The 15,520-nt window shown below is 39.5% G+C and overlaps 1 protein-coding gene across 7 annotated transcripts in view; it reads left to right on the top strand.

The window, feature by feature from the left end:
- The first annotated feature begins 2,714 nt into the window (after positions 1–2,714).
- GLT1D1 (glycosyltransferase 1 domain containing 1) overlaps positions 2,715–15,520 on the top strand; it is a 52,025-nt gene continuing 39,219 nt past the window's right edge. For 4 of the 7 annotated variants that reach the window (XM_065692541.1, XM_065692540.1, XM_065692538.1 and 1 more), the window contains exons 1-3: positions 2,842–3,041; positions 10,651–10,799; positions 13,525–13,630. In XM_065692541.1, coding sequence (XP_065548613.1) covers positions 2,974–3,041; positions 10,651–10,799; positions 13,525–13,630 — 323 coding nt within the window. In that variant the 5' untranslated portion in view covers positions 2,842–2,973. Of the gene's footprint in view, positions 2,758–2,840; positions 3,042–10,650; positions 10,800–13,524; positions 13,631–15,520 lie in introns of those variants that run through there. The other 3 variants (XM_065692542.1, XR_010615552.1, XM_065692537.1) reach the window with 3 other exon arrangements.

The raw sequence follows: 15,520 nt of genomic DNA, 5'->3' as shown, positions 1-15,520 counted from the left end.
TAAATATATTTACTCTTAAGTAGTTAAATTTTGTGACATAGGACAATAAGGAAAATGCAGCTAGCTGTACAGATCACATTTTGTGAACTCCTGTAACATGGCCGATTCTCTCATTTAAAAGAGTATGTGTCAGCTTTGCCCAGCTTAATGCAGTATATCAGTTGAGCTTACATTTGCTAAGGGGTCTAACAGTATTTGCTAGAGACTACAAAGTAATTTGGCACACTTTGTATTATTGTGTGTTTCAATATGTGCAGATAACATACTAGAGGCCCTTCATAATTTAACTTTGTGAGTGGAGCGAGATTTGTATATTGGACTACCCAACAACTGTCACAAACACCTAGCAATGCTGAGTAGTATTTGAAATGTACGTTATAAAGTGTTATTTAAATCTTCAGGTACTGAGAAAGTAGGTATTCTTACTGAAATTCATAAGCTACTGTTAGAACCCAAACATTATTTCTGGAAGTACAGCAGCTTCAGGAAGGTGGGTTTAAATTTTCCTCTAAACAAGAACACTTAGCTACAGTATACGTAAAACTTACTCGTTAAAATATATCCATGACTCTTTTCTTTGAATACAATAAATGCACTTATGTCTATATAGTGATGCATTAGTGCATATATGTGTTTTCAGAGAGACAATACTTCATGCTGCAAAGCATTTTTACCTTTTTTCAGTCAAGGTCTATATAGCATGAAAACCAGAGTGACCATAAATAGCAATAAAATGTTAAGACCTCTTTGAATGTTTCCCTTATTTCCTCTTTATTTCCCAGGTGACTGGTTAAGTTTCCTCATTTGTCTCATGGAGCAGGCCTTGTTTTACTTTTGCATTTTTGTCTTTTTTGTGTCGCACACTAAATGTGCTGGATAGCTGTTGTCTGGTTTTACAGCTAGCAGTGGTAAAGAGTTACAATGGCCAAGCTCTCTGTAATTAGGTCTCTCTTGCAGATATCAAAACCGCAGCTTCCTTTTAACCCAAAACATGTCTTTCTGAGCATCATCACATATCCTGCTTTAGATCATGCAGCTAGGAAATGCCACCGTTTTGGATAATATAGGCTGTTTTAGGTACAGGGCAAGGTATGTTTCTTTGTTGGCATGCATGCTGCCAACTTTGGTGCCATACAGCTGTATGGCAGCTGGATGAGCTACACTGTGTGTGTGAGTGAGATCTTAGAACCAGAAGGAGCATCTGTTGGGACAGGATTTAGAGTGGCAGTGTATCAGGAGACCGAAAGCTGCATAAGCTTCATGCAGTAGTGTGATACATTACAGCTCTGTTAAACTGACAGTTGTGCAGCAGTGATGACTGGTGCTAGATTTGAGGGTGGTAAGTGCTCTCAAAAGCTTGAATATGCTTCATATAATCTACTTCTAGTGAAACAAACTGCAAAGCTAGAATCCTGACTGGAGTGACAAAAGCTCTCTAAATTTCAACTGAGCTGGGATTTCATGCCAGTAACGCTTTTGAAAATGGTCATGAAAATAGCTTGGTCCTGCCTACCCTTAAATTAGTATTTATATAAGATTTGTTGCTCCTTTAAGTTGTAACCATTCTTTTTACCTTGGGTGGAGTTTAAAATGGTCTGAACAATATTGTGCTGGATTATTTACAAGTGATAACTCAATGAGATGCAGATAGTTGAACATGGCTCTGCAGGATGAAGACCCAATAGCAAAACATAGGCCAGTGTACCAAAATGGTTACAATTTGCCAGAATATACTCAAATATATATCTTTATCACTTCTAAACCCTCATTCCTGCAATTATTTTCAGAGATCCACATGAGTTATTTGAAGAAGTACTATTTTTAAAATTATTAACTTCAAAAGCCTTTGTCTGTATCTGGCATATTTTTCTCCCTCTACCTGGTACTGAGACTTGGAGGAAAGACTTAAGCCACAGTACACAGGCAGTGCAGTTTGCAGACCACCCTTCCTACAGCCTTGAGGAAACATAAGCATCCATGTGGCCCTGTAATGAATTCCATCAGGAAACCAGGCCAGGTTATGAGTATACAAGCGAAAAAGTGAGTTTTCTGTCAGGTCACACCCTCCTTCTCATCTGTCTCCCAGCCACAAATGTCCTGCATGTATTCTCAATGTTTTCACAAGATACTGACTCACATTCAAGACCATACCTACAATCAGCCGCCTGGCCCCTATCAGTCTCCCAACAGACTCCCTCAGCTCAGTGCTGGTGCCTGCTGTGCCACTTATCTGGTCTTTGCTGCTCGCTGTGTTCCCAAGTGGGGTTTATCCTGAAGACAGGCTTGGTAATTTGGATACAGTTTTGACGCTCCTGAATTCAGGCTCTTCCTTTTTTTGTTCCCTGCTTTGTTGAATCTTTGGGTTCTGCCCGCTGCTGTGGAAGCTTAGGTTCTTCACCAAACCTCTCCCTTAGACTTAACACACCTTTGGCTCTTCATTATATGGCCTTCCTGACATTTAGTGTGGTCTTTGACCATCCTGTTGCCTTGTTCTTTAGGCTAGCCCATTCCTCTGGCTTTTCTACTTGTTGGCATCTTACCCACAATTAGTATGTTCCCCATTCCTGCACATAATAGGACCCACCCCCATCTTGGGAGACCCATGGCAACTGCAGTGTATCCTGAAGAGATGGTGGCTGAGACCGGCCTTCTCCTCATGCTCTCTCTCAAGACCTTTAATTTAAGGCTGCCCGGGAGCCGTGCTTTGGGCCCACCATCACTGTGCCGCTAAACGAAAACACACGGCGCTGTTTACAGGTGAGGGGCCGGCACAGGGCCGGCAGGGCGCGGCCATCCCCTCCCCAGGGGGTCCGCCAGCCTCAGGGCGGGCCGGGGCTGCGGCAGGTGGCACCCGGCCCCGCGGCGCGGCTTCCGGGAGGCTGCGGGGCCGCGTCCGGGCCGCCGGCAGGTGAGGGGGCGGCGGCGCTGCCCATCAGTGAGCTGGCTCCCGCCGGGCGGACAGGAGGGGCCGCTATGAGGCTGCTCTTGCTGGCGTGCCTGCGAGCGCGGACCGGCAACGCGACCACCGCGGCCCGGATACAGTAAGTGTCGTCCGTCCCCCGCCTGCGATGCGATCGCATCGGGGATGCCGCTACCTGGCCCCTGCTGCCTGCGCTTACCCCTTGGAATCCTCGCCGCTGCTCCTGCCTGCACTGCCCGCTCCTCAGCGAGCCGGCGGGGAGGGATGGGGGCGGCTCTCCCGCACGTTGAAGCTGCCGCAGCCCTCCCTGGCGGGCAGAGGGGGCTCCGGGCTGGTGCGGCGGGGCTGGTGCGGCGGGGCTGGGGTCCGCGGCTAGCGGGGGACATGCGTCCGCCATTCGCTGCCCTCGCTGGTGCACGGAGGCCGCGTCTCTCTCGCCTTAGCTGTGGGGATGGCTGCCGGGGGTCTGTGGGAGGGCCTCGGCCGGACGCTGAAGCGGGGCCCCTCCAATAATGCCGGCCGGGGCCTGCAGGCTGGAGGGGGTCGGGGGCGGCCCCCGATGAGTCTTTGCTGTGGCTCAGCCCGGGCAACGTGTCCCCCTTTGCCCCGTTACTGGGGGGTAAGGGACAGGGGGAGCTGAGGGGTTGCCCCACAGAAAATTCCCCAGAACCAAACCGAAGTTCACTCTGCTCAGGGCAGGCTTTGGGCACAGGAGTCGGTTGCATTTGAAGGGTGACCCAGGCTCACAAGCCAAGAGCAGAGGTCTCCTCACTGGCCGCCCCACAGAGCCCCTGTAGAGTCGGTGTTAGTGGAGCAGCGGGTCTTTCTAGGAGGTGCCCGCTTTGGGAAATAGCCAGGAAGAGATGAGAAGTCAATGCGAAGAACAGGAGGCTCTAGGAGCTATGATGAGGGTCTGGATGGAAGATGTCCTTTAGCAGTAGTTATACAAGAGCTACTCCAGGCAGCGCCCTTGCTGTGGCACATGCGGCTCCATTGGGGATTATGGACACGAATCTGTAGTGCTTTGGAGTAGTTTTGACTAACAGAACTGCATAAATATTCTTAATGCCCCTATTTAACTTTTTCTATGACACCTGGGAAATGGATGTGGCTGACTGCATTTCTAAGGGCTTTGCTGTGCATGAGAGTGGTGTTTAAAATAAATCCAATGAAAATTAAAATGTTTCGGAATGGTTTTTGCCTTCTGAGGCATCAAATAAGGACTTGTTTGCTTTTTACCTGTTTGAGTCATCCACAGTTTAGTTGTTTCTCTTAGGATGTACCTTCTAGGGTAGCATTCTTGTAGTTAAGTTTTCCCTGACCTCAGTCTGCATAGTGTCATGTTTTTAATGTTACGCATTCAGAATAGCCCTCTGACACTTAAGTTTTTGCACTAGTTGTGTCATACTAAGTTCAGACTTCGATTTGTGCAGGGCTACTGCTTTGTATAAGAGAATGGTAGAACGTACCTTCTGCCTCATGTCGGTCACGCAGGTGTTGAAGGTTTAAAGCAAATGGAGCATAAAGACCAGATACAGCTGAAGTTTTCTGAATTTTACAGTTAGCAAATAAATATTAATAAACAATAAGTATTAATAAGATGTTAAGACAAATATGTTTATAACACATTTTTATACTTGTGCATACCAGCACAGAGTTCTGTGTGGTGGTTTGTGTGGCAATCTGCGTTTCCTTTCGTCTTACTTTTTGCTCTTACTGGATAACACAAAAGTAGTTATTCTTGGGGACATCAGTGCTCATTCTTCCTCCATAAGGTTATTTCTTGTACCTTTACAAATTAAATATTCACTTAACTTCATCTTCCACTTGAACTTTGTGGAAAGTCAGAGAAACATTTAGACTGTGGAGCCGTTCTGAGATCATCTAGGGGAAAGCAGGTTTTGCAGTATTTCTAGTTAAGCTAAGCCTGAGGAACACAGAAAAACGAATGTCCACACATGATTTCAAATTGTTTTTCAATTGTACTGTAATGGATTGTGATCATGTAAGCATACTCTATCAAGACATAGTGGTTTAGCAAGGTGCCCTTATGTGAATCATAGTAATGAGTACTTTTGGTTAACCTTCTCCAGCTGTGACTCCTGCATGGTGGCCTGAGATAATTTGTTTTAGTATGACAGATTTGGTGAGATGCAACAGCTCAGCTGGCAGATGGTTTAACATATTATCATGTTAATGCAGTCATTTGCAGCTATGTGAACACATCTGCAGTGATCTGTGTAGGGTACCTCAACTTGCTTTAGCATCTTCTTGCTTTATAGGCATACTGTGTACAAAGTGGATGCTGCTTTCACGTACACCTTCAAACAGAAAGAAAACAAGTGAAAAGTCAGTTTAATTCATGTTTACAGTAAAGGTGGATAAAGGCTTCTACCAGAAACAGTGGTTGAAAATCAGTAATTTGTCGTGTTCAGTTGCTATCTTATCACCTACCATAAATACTGTTTGTCATAATAATATAAATGAGCCTCTTCAGGAAAAAGAAAGAAGTCTGATAAGACAAGCAAGTAAAGAGTATTAGTAAGCAATTAAGTCCATTTTCCTGACTAAAAGGCTAGTCAAGTCACAGCTATCACTAAAACCATCCAACTCAGATACTTCTGTCTAATATTGGTTTTCTTAAGACTTTATGCCATTTTAAAATACAAAATAAATTTACATAAGGTCCTGTGATTCTGTATATGGCCAAAGATCTGGGGAATGTCACTTCTTACTCTAATCTGCCTTGCCTAAGGTTCTTATGGTAACCTTTGTAGCATATATGGTAGTGTATTGAAAATATATATTTCAATTAATATTGGGCTTCAGTTGTATCTGAGTACATGCTTATGAATGTGCTTGTTCACCTTTTTTTAGCTTTTGGTAAAGTATAAATGAAACAATGAGGGTGTCTTCAGGTTGGACATTTGCCAGCATAAATTTGTGGTTTAATATCACTGGGTGTACCATGTTTATGATATTACAGCTGCTCCTGTAACTGCTTCATCTTTTCATAAAGAAAATACTAATTTCCTGAGTTTAAATTAACTGGTGACAAAACTGACCAGAATCTAATTTGGCTAGAAATCAGCTTGCTAAAACAAGTGATATAATGAATGCACTGTGGGCTTTATTCCTGTATTGGTGTGCATAATCTTTAATCACCTTAAAAACTATGAGATATGAGAAGAGAATAAAACACTAAGCAAAAGTCTTTGGTTAGGCTGTCATTCTTCAGCCTTAGCAATGAGATCAAAGAAGGTGTTAGGAAAGAAAGTAAATGAATCTTCTCTGCCCCTTGAAATGTTCTGTTCATCTTCTATTATTTGGTAGTAAGGAGGAATAGAAATCTTGAATTAATTGGTTAATTAGAAAGATTTAGATTAAACATTTTGTCAATAATTAAGTATTTTTGGAGAGAGAGATGGTTTCAGTTCGCATTTGAAATGGGAGAGTTGAAAGAGCCATTCGGTAAATCTCCAGGTAATCAACTGCAAAAGAATTAAACCCACAAATTCAATAATGCTCTTTGCAATTATTTTTCGGTTTAGACATGTATTGGAGTAATTCTGAGCAGCAGCTTTTCTTCTGTTTAGTCCTACCCTATCTGCCACCATTAAAATCATACAGAAGAGCACTTGTACAGCAGGAGATCCTCCTCTCTTCGTGGCAGATCACAAGAGGTGTTTCACCTACTTACATCAGTTTGCATAGGTGCTGTGCAAATTTAATCCTGCTGTTGTTTGCATGGCCATTCCCAGAGCAGGCAGCTGCAAAGCAGGCATTCATCCTCCACCTTTGGAACTGAGGTGCAGTCATTTACGTGGCCTGCACTTGATGTATGTTGCATCCCAAAATGTTTTACATGGCTAGACCTATTTATAAGGCAGGAATAAACTTTGCAGAGTTATTTTGCCCTTCCAAAGGACAGTTACAGACTTCAGAAGGATTCTCTTCCCATTTTCACTCGTGTTTTAGTTTCTGTTCTTATTCACAGTGGATTTTATCCATACTTCATTCATGCCAACACAATTTCTCTGTTGTTTAAGGGAGGAATTTGAGAGAGAAATAAAATTAAGAATGCTTTGCTTTAACACGTAAGAAAAAAGAGACTTTGCAATGCAAACAGAGAAGATCGAACAGGGTTTCAAGGTGTTCTTGCAATTTGATCAGCTTCAGTGGGAATTGTGAGTATTCAGCTATGGCTGAGTTTCAGAAAGGCAGTGGAAGTGACTCTGCTCACTTAAGTTTTGAATTGGGTCCTACAGATTAACATTAGTTGATGCATAGCTGCTTTACAGAATAGGCAGCCTAAGGAAAAGAGATAATTAATATTCTTGGATTAAGCCTATTCTGTGCCATTCAAGATGTGTTAGTGCCTACCAGGAACATTTTGGAAATCAAACATTCTTTGTCTGCAAGTAATTCCATTGAAATACTGGTTGAAAATTAGAACGTAAATGTTTCTGAGAGGAGCGCATCACAGAAAATGAAGAAAGTTTCAAAACTACAGTACTTTAGAAGTAAACATACTTCTTGCTCATTTGTGTCTTAGCTTCAGCCATGCTATGTTTGGAACTATAAAACTGCTTCTGTATATGAAGACCTGTGAACTGCAGATTCAGGTTGAAGCTTGGTTATAAAACGTCATGTGGTGTTTCATAGTCATGTTAGAGAAAAATGTTTTTCTATAAAAATCTTTAATGAAGTGAAAACATGTCAGAAAATGGTTGTACCTTTTGGCAATATCTCTCTGCAGATGGTATAGATCCAGAGCAGACAGAAGTTTCACTTATAAGCCTCATGATTTCCAAAGAGTTTAAAAAATATCACAAAATATGTTGTTTCCATGCAAATTAAAATCCGTGGAGCTGGGAAATATTTTGTTCATTGTGCAAATGTGTGTATGTATCACAGTGTAAGCAGTGACTAATATAATGTACTCTAAGAAATGACCTTTCAAACTTATTGAATGAATGAAGTTTTCCCTGTTTGGTTACTTCCTAGTATAACACCCAAAATCTGGAACTTCATTTCTGAAATGTTGATATCCCTAAGCAGTGGCATTGGCTTCCATGAGAGTTTCAGTAGAAGGATAAGGCAGAGCAAGGCAAATTCTGTATCAAACAATAATCAGTGGTTGGTAAGACGCTTGGAAATTTATCTACCACATACAAAAACTGTGATGGAGAGAAAATGTGGCCATGAGATTTAGCATTTTCAGTGTTATCTTAGATTCACAGACAGCAGGAGACTGTGAATGTTCATTTTTATTTTTCGTTCAGAAAGTATTTGTTTATGAAATGGCAAAATAATGTGAATATATAGTTGCCAGGAGGAAAAAAGATGGGTAATGTATCTTTTATGTCTTGGCTTGATTCAGGGACATCTGCGACTTTGCAGACAGATCAGCCTTCAAAAAAAATCTGCAGTAACTTTGCAGCACCCTCTTATCATGTTTCTTGATAACAGCATATGTGTGAAAATCTGCTTTTTTTATTATAAAGATGAAAAGTCATTTAGCAAATATGAAAATATCGCTGCAAATTTCAGTACTTAAATACTGCCCAATAACTCTGCTTCCATGCACATATATTTCCATATATGCATAATCCGAAGCCTGTGACTAATCATGTTGAGCTCAGTAGTATGTTTGTGATTAAAGCCTCGTTACATCTGGGAGTTTGAATGATTCTGGGAATAATTTGATATTTTTTTCCTTGTTAAGCTATATGCAAATTTTTTACATGCTCCTGAGTCATTATGCATAGAAAAATGTTGAAGTAATAGAGGTAAAACACAATTTGTCAGCCTTGGAATACTTGAGGGAGTCCCCTTCTATTTACTGCAGAAACAGCTGCCATTCAGCTGTGAGATCTGGAGCTGTGGAAACTGTGGAGGAAAGAAGTAGTGTTCATTCCTAGTATATTAAAAAAGATGCTTTAGATAAACATTCCTAGCTGAGTTTCTTGATTCCCAGTGTCCTGAGAGAGTTATTTTCAAATTAATTGTAATATGCAAACATATTGCTTGTACATGATAGTGATTTATGGTAATTGCAATACTGATGGGGAAAGACTATTTTAGACTATTTAATGAGCACCTGTGAAATTATGGAATACATGCATGAGCATCCCAACCATTTGCCCAAGAGAGTTTCTTTCCACAGCTGTGAGATTTGGGCATCATTATTTAGTTACAAATTGAGAGCCTCTTCCAAAAAGCAAGCAGGTACTTGGAACAAGTTCATGGGACAGCTGATATAAGTAATTGCTCGATGGTGTAAATAAGGAGCTTACAATCTGGCAGTACTTTATTATTTACTAGTACTTATTACAATTTATTGGTCTTGTTTCAAATGGTGAAGTTAAAAGTAAAATGAGTTTCCTTTTAGGATAAGGAAGAAATACAGCACCATATGTTGTGCCAATGGAGCTCTGTCTGATATAGTGCTAATACATTCCTTCTAAGGCCTCTAGACATTTTACAACATTTTTAGCACCAATTTCTGCAGTAATGACTAACTTGTGCAGGACAGAAAATTACATTCCTTGGGAGGGTATGACATGATCAAGAAATGAAACAGCGACATTATCCAAGAAGCTATTGAGTTAGTAGGATTTTAATGCCAGAACAATTAATACGCTATGGGAAATAAATCAACTGGAACAATATGTAATAAGCAGAAAGCATTCTTGTGGTCTTTTTATAATACTGAATATGTAAACAGTGCATGTCAGCGGATACAATGTGCTAGTTTTTATCAAAATATGGATTTTCTCAGAAACGTGGGTTTGATCAATGAAAACATTGATAAATGACTCTGGTTTCAGTGGGAGGAATTGTGAGCCTGAGTATAGAAGAAAAGGCTAAAACAAAGCTCACCAAAATGTCTAAAGTAAAGCTCCCTGTAGTCAATCAGTTTCTTGACTTTGGCAGTCTTTAAATCAGTGTTTTAATATTAGGAACCATAAGCATGAATAGGTAAGCTAAGGAGCTGTGGGGATTTTGTGTTCTTGGTTTGGGTGTTTGTTTTGTTCTATGTTTTCTTTGTTAGCAATTGAGATGTTTAAAAAAGACTGCGAAAATGTGTAATTACTTTTGTGTGGGTTTTTTTCTTCAATTGTCCTGTGCCTTTTTTTCAAATGGGTAAACTAAGACAAGAAGCAATTAAAGCCACAATCAAACAAAGGGGATAAAATTTTAACTCTCCAGTTTTGTTTAGATATTCATTTATTTGCATATTCTGTGTTTTCAGTAGCACTGATCAGCTGGACGTATTTGTGCTATTTTCACTCAGTGGCCTTTCTACAGAACAAGAATCTAAGAAACTCTGAGACAAAGATCTAACACACTCAGTTCAAAAGGAGTCCTTTCAACATATGAAACAGAAGCTCAATCAGGAAAGATCCTGATTGTACTTCATTTCTGCTAATTTCCAGAGGTGATGCTGTAGGCTTGGGCTTTAAAATGGATGCAGATTGTGTTATTTGGGAGTGTGCCTGTGGCTTTACAATGCTGAAGGTAATAAATGTTTTCCAGTAAAAAAAAAAAAACACAACCTTGTGAATCGCTCTATGGTTGCTTGAACAAAATGAGCATGAATGTGAATGTCAGACCAAAATTATTAAGGAAAAACATTTTTATTAGGCTTATTTTATATATTAGCATGCCTACAGTGTTAATGGTGTCTTTTTTTTTTTCTTTTTGTATTTGTTCCGATAATGAAGGAGTCATCTACATGCTGCAGGTCACATCTGTGTTCTTAAAGATGCTTTCATGTATGAAAGTCAAACTGAAATAGCAAACCTAATCTCCACAGACAAGTTTGATGGAGCCCTGGCCATTCATCTTTATAAAGGAGGCAGGCTTCTGCAAGGTAATCCTCTTTCTATTTTGCAATAAAAATACCTCTTAAGAAGGTACTGAAAGAGAAGAAAATGAATAGTTATAAATGGTTATAAATGTATAAACCCACACGTACTGTAGTTACTCTGTTTATCCACTTAAACAGATGTTCAGAAATGCTGAAAATCTTTCTCTGTGGGAGATGTGATCCAGGGAGGAGAGAACTAAATAAATGTACTTTTAAAGCACATAATGCATTTTATAATTAAGTGCTTTAACTACATTAAGATAAGAGAATTATATTAACATCAAGATATTTTCAGCAAATGTGTTCCTTCAGAGGATAATGGCTTGGCTAAGTATAGCTGAGGTCAAATAGAAAGTATAGAGGCGAATTTGATTTTTCTGCTAAAAAAAGAGTTGGGGTTTTTTGGACATGACATAGCTTTGAGATGTTGTTCATGCAAGCTAAACTATAGGAGACAGGGTGTTACCAGAAAACTAATAAAATTCTCTGTTGTATCTAGCCGCATAGCACAAAATTTTAGCCTGACATTAACAATACACTAGAATCCCTGGCTTTCAAAATTACAGGCAGTCACCTACTGAAATTGCAGGTGTGGATCCATTTTTTATATCATCTCTGTATTGTACAAATCTATTCACTTGGACAAAGACAAGTAATTTGATACTTTCATCAGATCTCAGTATAAGTTCTGTTGTGCTGGTTTTCAGACTTAAGAAGTCCCTGTGCAATTTGTGCTGGTGGGTTTTTAGAAAGCCTGAATTATTACATCTGTCATGCTTGTGTACCTTTTCATTCTTTTGTTTCTTTCATTCTTTCATTCTTTTTGTTTCTTTCGTTTAGTAATGAAGCAATTAGCAATGCTGATAAACACTCATCTTAAAGCTCACTTAATTTTCCAATATAAATGGGAAACCTTTTCTGGTTTTATCAACATACTTATTATGTTCCTCATTTGCTTTAAGATTTCTTTATATGCTTGATTTTAACCATTAATTTTAATCATAAGTTATAAGAGCTCATTGAATTTAACCTATCATTTCTCTCCAACCCCTTAAGACACTGTGGATATTTATAGAAAGTGTCACTGATAGTTTCCACAGTCATGAACATTCAAGGTCATTTATATTATCTCTCAAAAGGAAGAACCTGCACCAACACAGCAACCCCTCATGCCTGGTTGTTGGTCCAGTGCTGAGGATAGTGTTGTCTACTGAGTCCCTGATCCCTCTCCCCTTCCATCCGATAGCAAAAGTGAAAAAACAAAGCACATTTTCTGCCTTTCTTGATACAGTTTTTAGTGACAGTACGGCCTAACTGTGCCTATTCTTGTTCCCAATCAGAAGGAAACCTTGGCTTCATCTGTAAAAGCTAAGAGGTCTGCAAAATCCACAAAATTGGTCATCTTAATGACAGGTTTTGTAGGCTGCCTTACTGGAGACTGCTTCCTTTGCAAAAACTGAATTTAAAACTGTTTGGAATTTAAAACAATGTTCTGCATGCAGTAATTAGCCACCACGAGGCTGTTATTTGTTAGCTTAATGTGGTGTAAGACTGACCGCTTAATTGGTTTCAGTGCTGAAACAATCAACAGTAAACATTATTGTCTGTTATCTTGATTAGTTTAAGGGGAGAACATTACTGGTGACTTGTCAGTTACTAAAAATTACTTGACTTGAAAAGAAATACTATTAGAAAGAAGTGTCTTGCACTACTATTGGCTTTTCTGTTTTCCTCTTAAGTAATCTTTGGCCATGTCCATGTAAGTCTAGCAACTGTTAGCATAGAACTGCTACACTACCTGTTCTGGTGGCTTTACCCTTACACAAATATGAATTCATTCTGATTCCATGTATCAAAACTAGGCTTTTACCAGAGAGTATACACCACAAGGATATGTATGATTTTGTTGATGCTCTGAAATTTGAATGTTGATAAGGTCTTGTGCAGAATGTCTCATAGCCAACATGGCTTCCTCTGTTCATACTCTTCTGAGCACTGTAAGGCATTGTAAAACAACTTCCTAACTTGGGTGATCACAGAGGGTCTTGGAACAACCAGTTATAAACACAGATCCATCTTCTGGGATGGAATTAGGAAAAACAGTGGGTTTGTTGCAGGTTCACATATACTGCCTTATTTAATTCGGTGGCCTTTTCCAGTGGTGCAGATCCATCTACATTTTTTGTAGCAATAAAACTGGCTTCAGAAGTCAGTATTTAAAAAAAGTCAAAAAAATCAATAACCAGCTTTGCAGGATGGTTACCCAAACCCCTCTGTATTGGAATGCTTGAGGAGGCAGTGAATGAGTGGCTGAGGCTGGATACCTGAGACCAAACCTTGCAATACTTTATCTTATTAAAATGTGAATAGCATTTAAAATATATATGCTGTTTGGTGGGCTGGCAAGAAACTCATTGATTGGTTTTACTAAGCGTGGAAAAGGCAAAGAAGTGTCTCATAGAGACACAGCAGATAACATGCTGTGAAAGTGTGTAATTACTGTATGGGTTTTTTTCAGTGCCCAAGCCATAAAAGTTCAAGTTTCTCCAGATTTCCTTTTCAAAGGCTTTTGCTTACATGATACAGTATTATCAATGTACTCTTACACTTTTAATGTTCCTGTCTAATCATTGCTGCTACATGATCTTAAGTCCTTTCCAACACTAACCATTGTATGATTATATGTTTCTATGTTGGTTAACTTTACATTGTAGTCATTGCTTTGCAGGTAGCAGAATTCCTTTTGGAATCATCTTTGGTGGGACAGATGTAAATGAAGATGTCAAATGTGAAGAGAAACATCGGGTAATGGGAGCAGTGCTAGAAGAAGCCAGGTAAAACCATGTGTGGAAGATCTGTGACAAGAAATTGCCTTTTTGTAATGGCAGATCTTTTTCTTCATAAAACATAGTCTGAATGCAGTCTGTTCATTTTATATTTCCTCCTATTTGTCTGTGTAAGAGGAGGCAGAGATATTGCTGAAACTTGGTCTCTTGGGTTGTGAATTTTCAAAGAGACTCAAATCCCATTAAAAGCTAATGAAATACGTGCTCTTACTAACTAATCCTGTGCTTTGCCTACTGAATTCTGTTTTGTAGAATAATAGAACTATGCATGTGATGAGGGTATAAAATTCTAAGGCAGGTAAAAGAAACGAGAGTAATAGCAGGAGTACTTAACCTGGGATTTGGTAGCATATTGCTCTGTGGAATAATCTGCTTTATGGTACAGCCTTTGATGGTTAGTATAACTCAACACTGTAGCAGCTTGACTGTGGCTTATTTGACATGTTTGTAATGGATACAATTTTATGAAATCAAGTTTAGATTTCTCACCAAAATTATTTTAGACTATTTATATTTGCAGGGTTTTAGGTAAAGAAATGCACATCTAAATATTTGAAACAATATCCATACAGTTCTCATTTGTACAGAACTGTCCTGGCCATGAAGTGGCTGGTATTTGGTATTTAAATAGTGAATCTTTAGTAGTGGAGGTGGTTCATGGTGAGTTAGTGGTGGAGGTCTGATTATTTAAATTGCAAATATTTATTAGTGGCGGAGGTATGAATATTCTCATTATATCTTATTGTAGTAATAGAAGCCTAAACGAGGTAGGACCCTGTTTGCCAAGGCCCAGTGCCAGAAGTGCTAAATGTTGCATGAAGTTGTTTCTCTTTAAACTTTTGCTTCTTAGTAAATTCTGGTTTATATTACATACATTCAAACATATAAAACATTCTGTATTGGAATTAACATGTCATGTGCATACAGATCAAGGTGCTCAGCATGCTTAAGTGAGATAACAACTAAAAATAACTGGTGTTTGTCCTGTTCATCACAGAATCAAACCTCTTTCTTGGAGGCGTGGCATTTGGCTTGTTGACAGAATGCTTGATAAAAAAGCAGATGACTCGCATACAAAGAGTTTCTGTTCTTCCCCCTCCCCCCCCACCGATAAGTTGATCCTTTCTCTAGGTACTTGAACAAAGAAGCAGACTGAAAAATGTCTTTAAGCAAATTCTGTCAATTTTTCAGGTGACTTGACAGGGGAGTCTTACAGGGTGTTTTAAAGTCCATAAAATTTCTAGTGACATGTCAGTGTAGTCATTTAATGTAGTTCAAGAAATCAGAGAAAGTGACTAAGAACCAAAAGGCATTACTCATTGTTTCAACATCTTGATTCAACATACTTGATGTGTTTCAACACATCAAGAAGTGTCCTTTTGCTTGCCCTCTGCAGTGTTTGATCATGTCCATGTTTAGCCAGTAAGCCCTTTTCTCATTGGAAACTAAAGCATTTTATGTATGTAAAGATTCCAATGGATGACATTAAAAAATAGTTTAAGTCTTATTGAGATGGAAGCTAATGTTACTGTTTTATGTGTAGCCAGCATAATAGCTTACCGATGGCAGGGATGGCGCTACTGCTACCTCTCTTGCTCTCCTTTTCTCTTGCTTGTGGCTGTGTGATCCACTCTTCCTTGTGCCAGGACTGGACTGCTTTATGAGCAGGTTTTACTCACTAAATGATGTAAAATTGGCTTCTTTTTTTTTTCTGGGTTAGTTTTCTACCCCTTTAATAAGAAAAGTCAGCTTGTGGAAGGATACAAGAAGGATGTCTTCTTGGTGGCAGTAAGTTGCTACGCAGGTCACTCAGCTTCATGGACTATACTGTGCCTGAGCCTCTGATGACTTGAGTATTCTGAAGAGTCATCACTCCAG

This window comes from Lathamus discolor, chromosome 12, assembly GCF_037157495.1.
Source record: "Lathamus discolor isolate bLatDis1 chromosome 12, bLatDis1.hap1, whole genome shotgun sequence".
Taxonomy (NCBI): domain Eukaryota; kingdom Metazoa; phylum Chordata; class Aves; order Psittaciformes; family Psittacidae; genus Lathamus; species Lathamus discolor.
The sequence above is the reverse complement of the archived record's forward strand: the minus strand, read 5'-3'. Positions and strand labels throughout refer to the sequence as shown.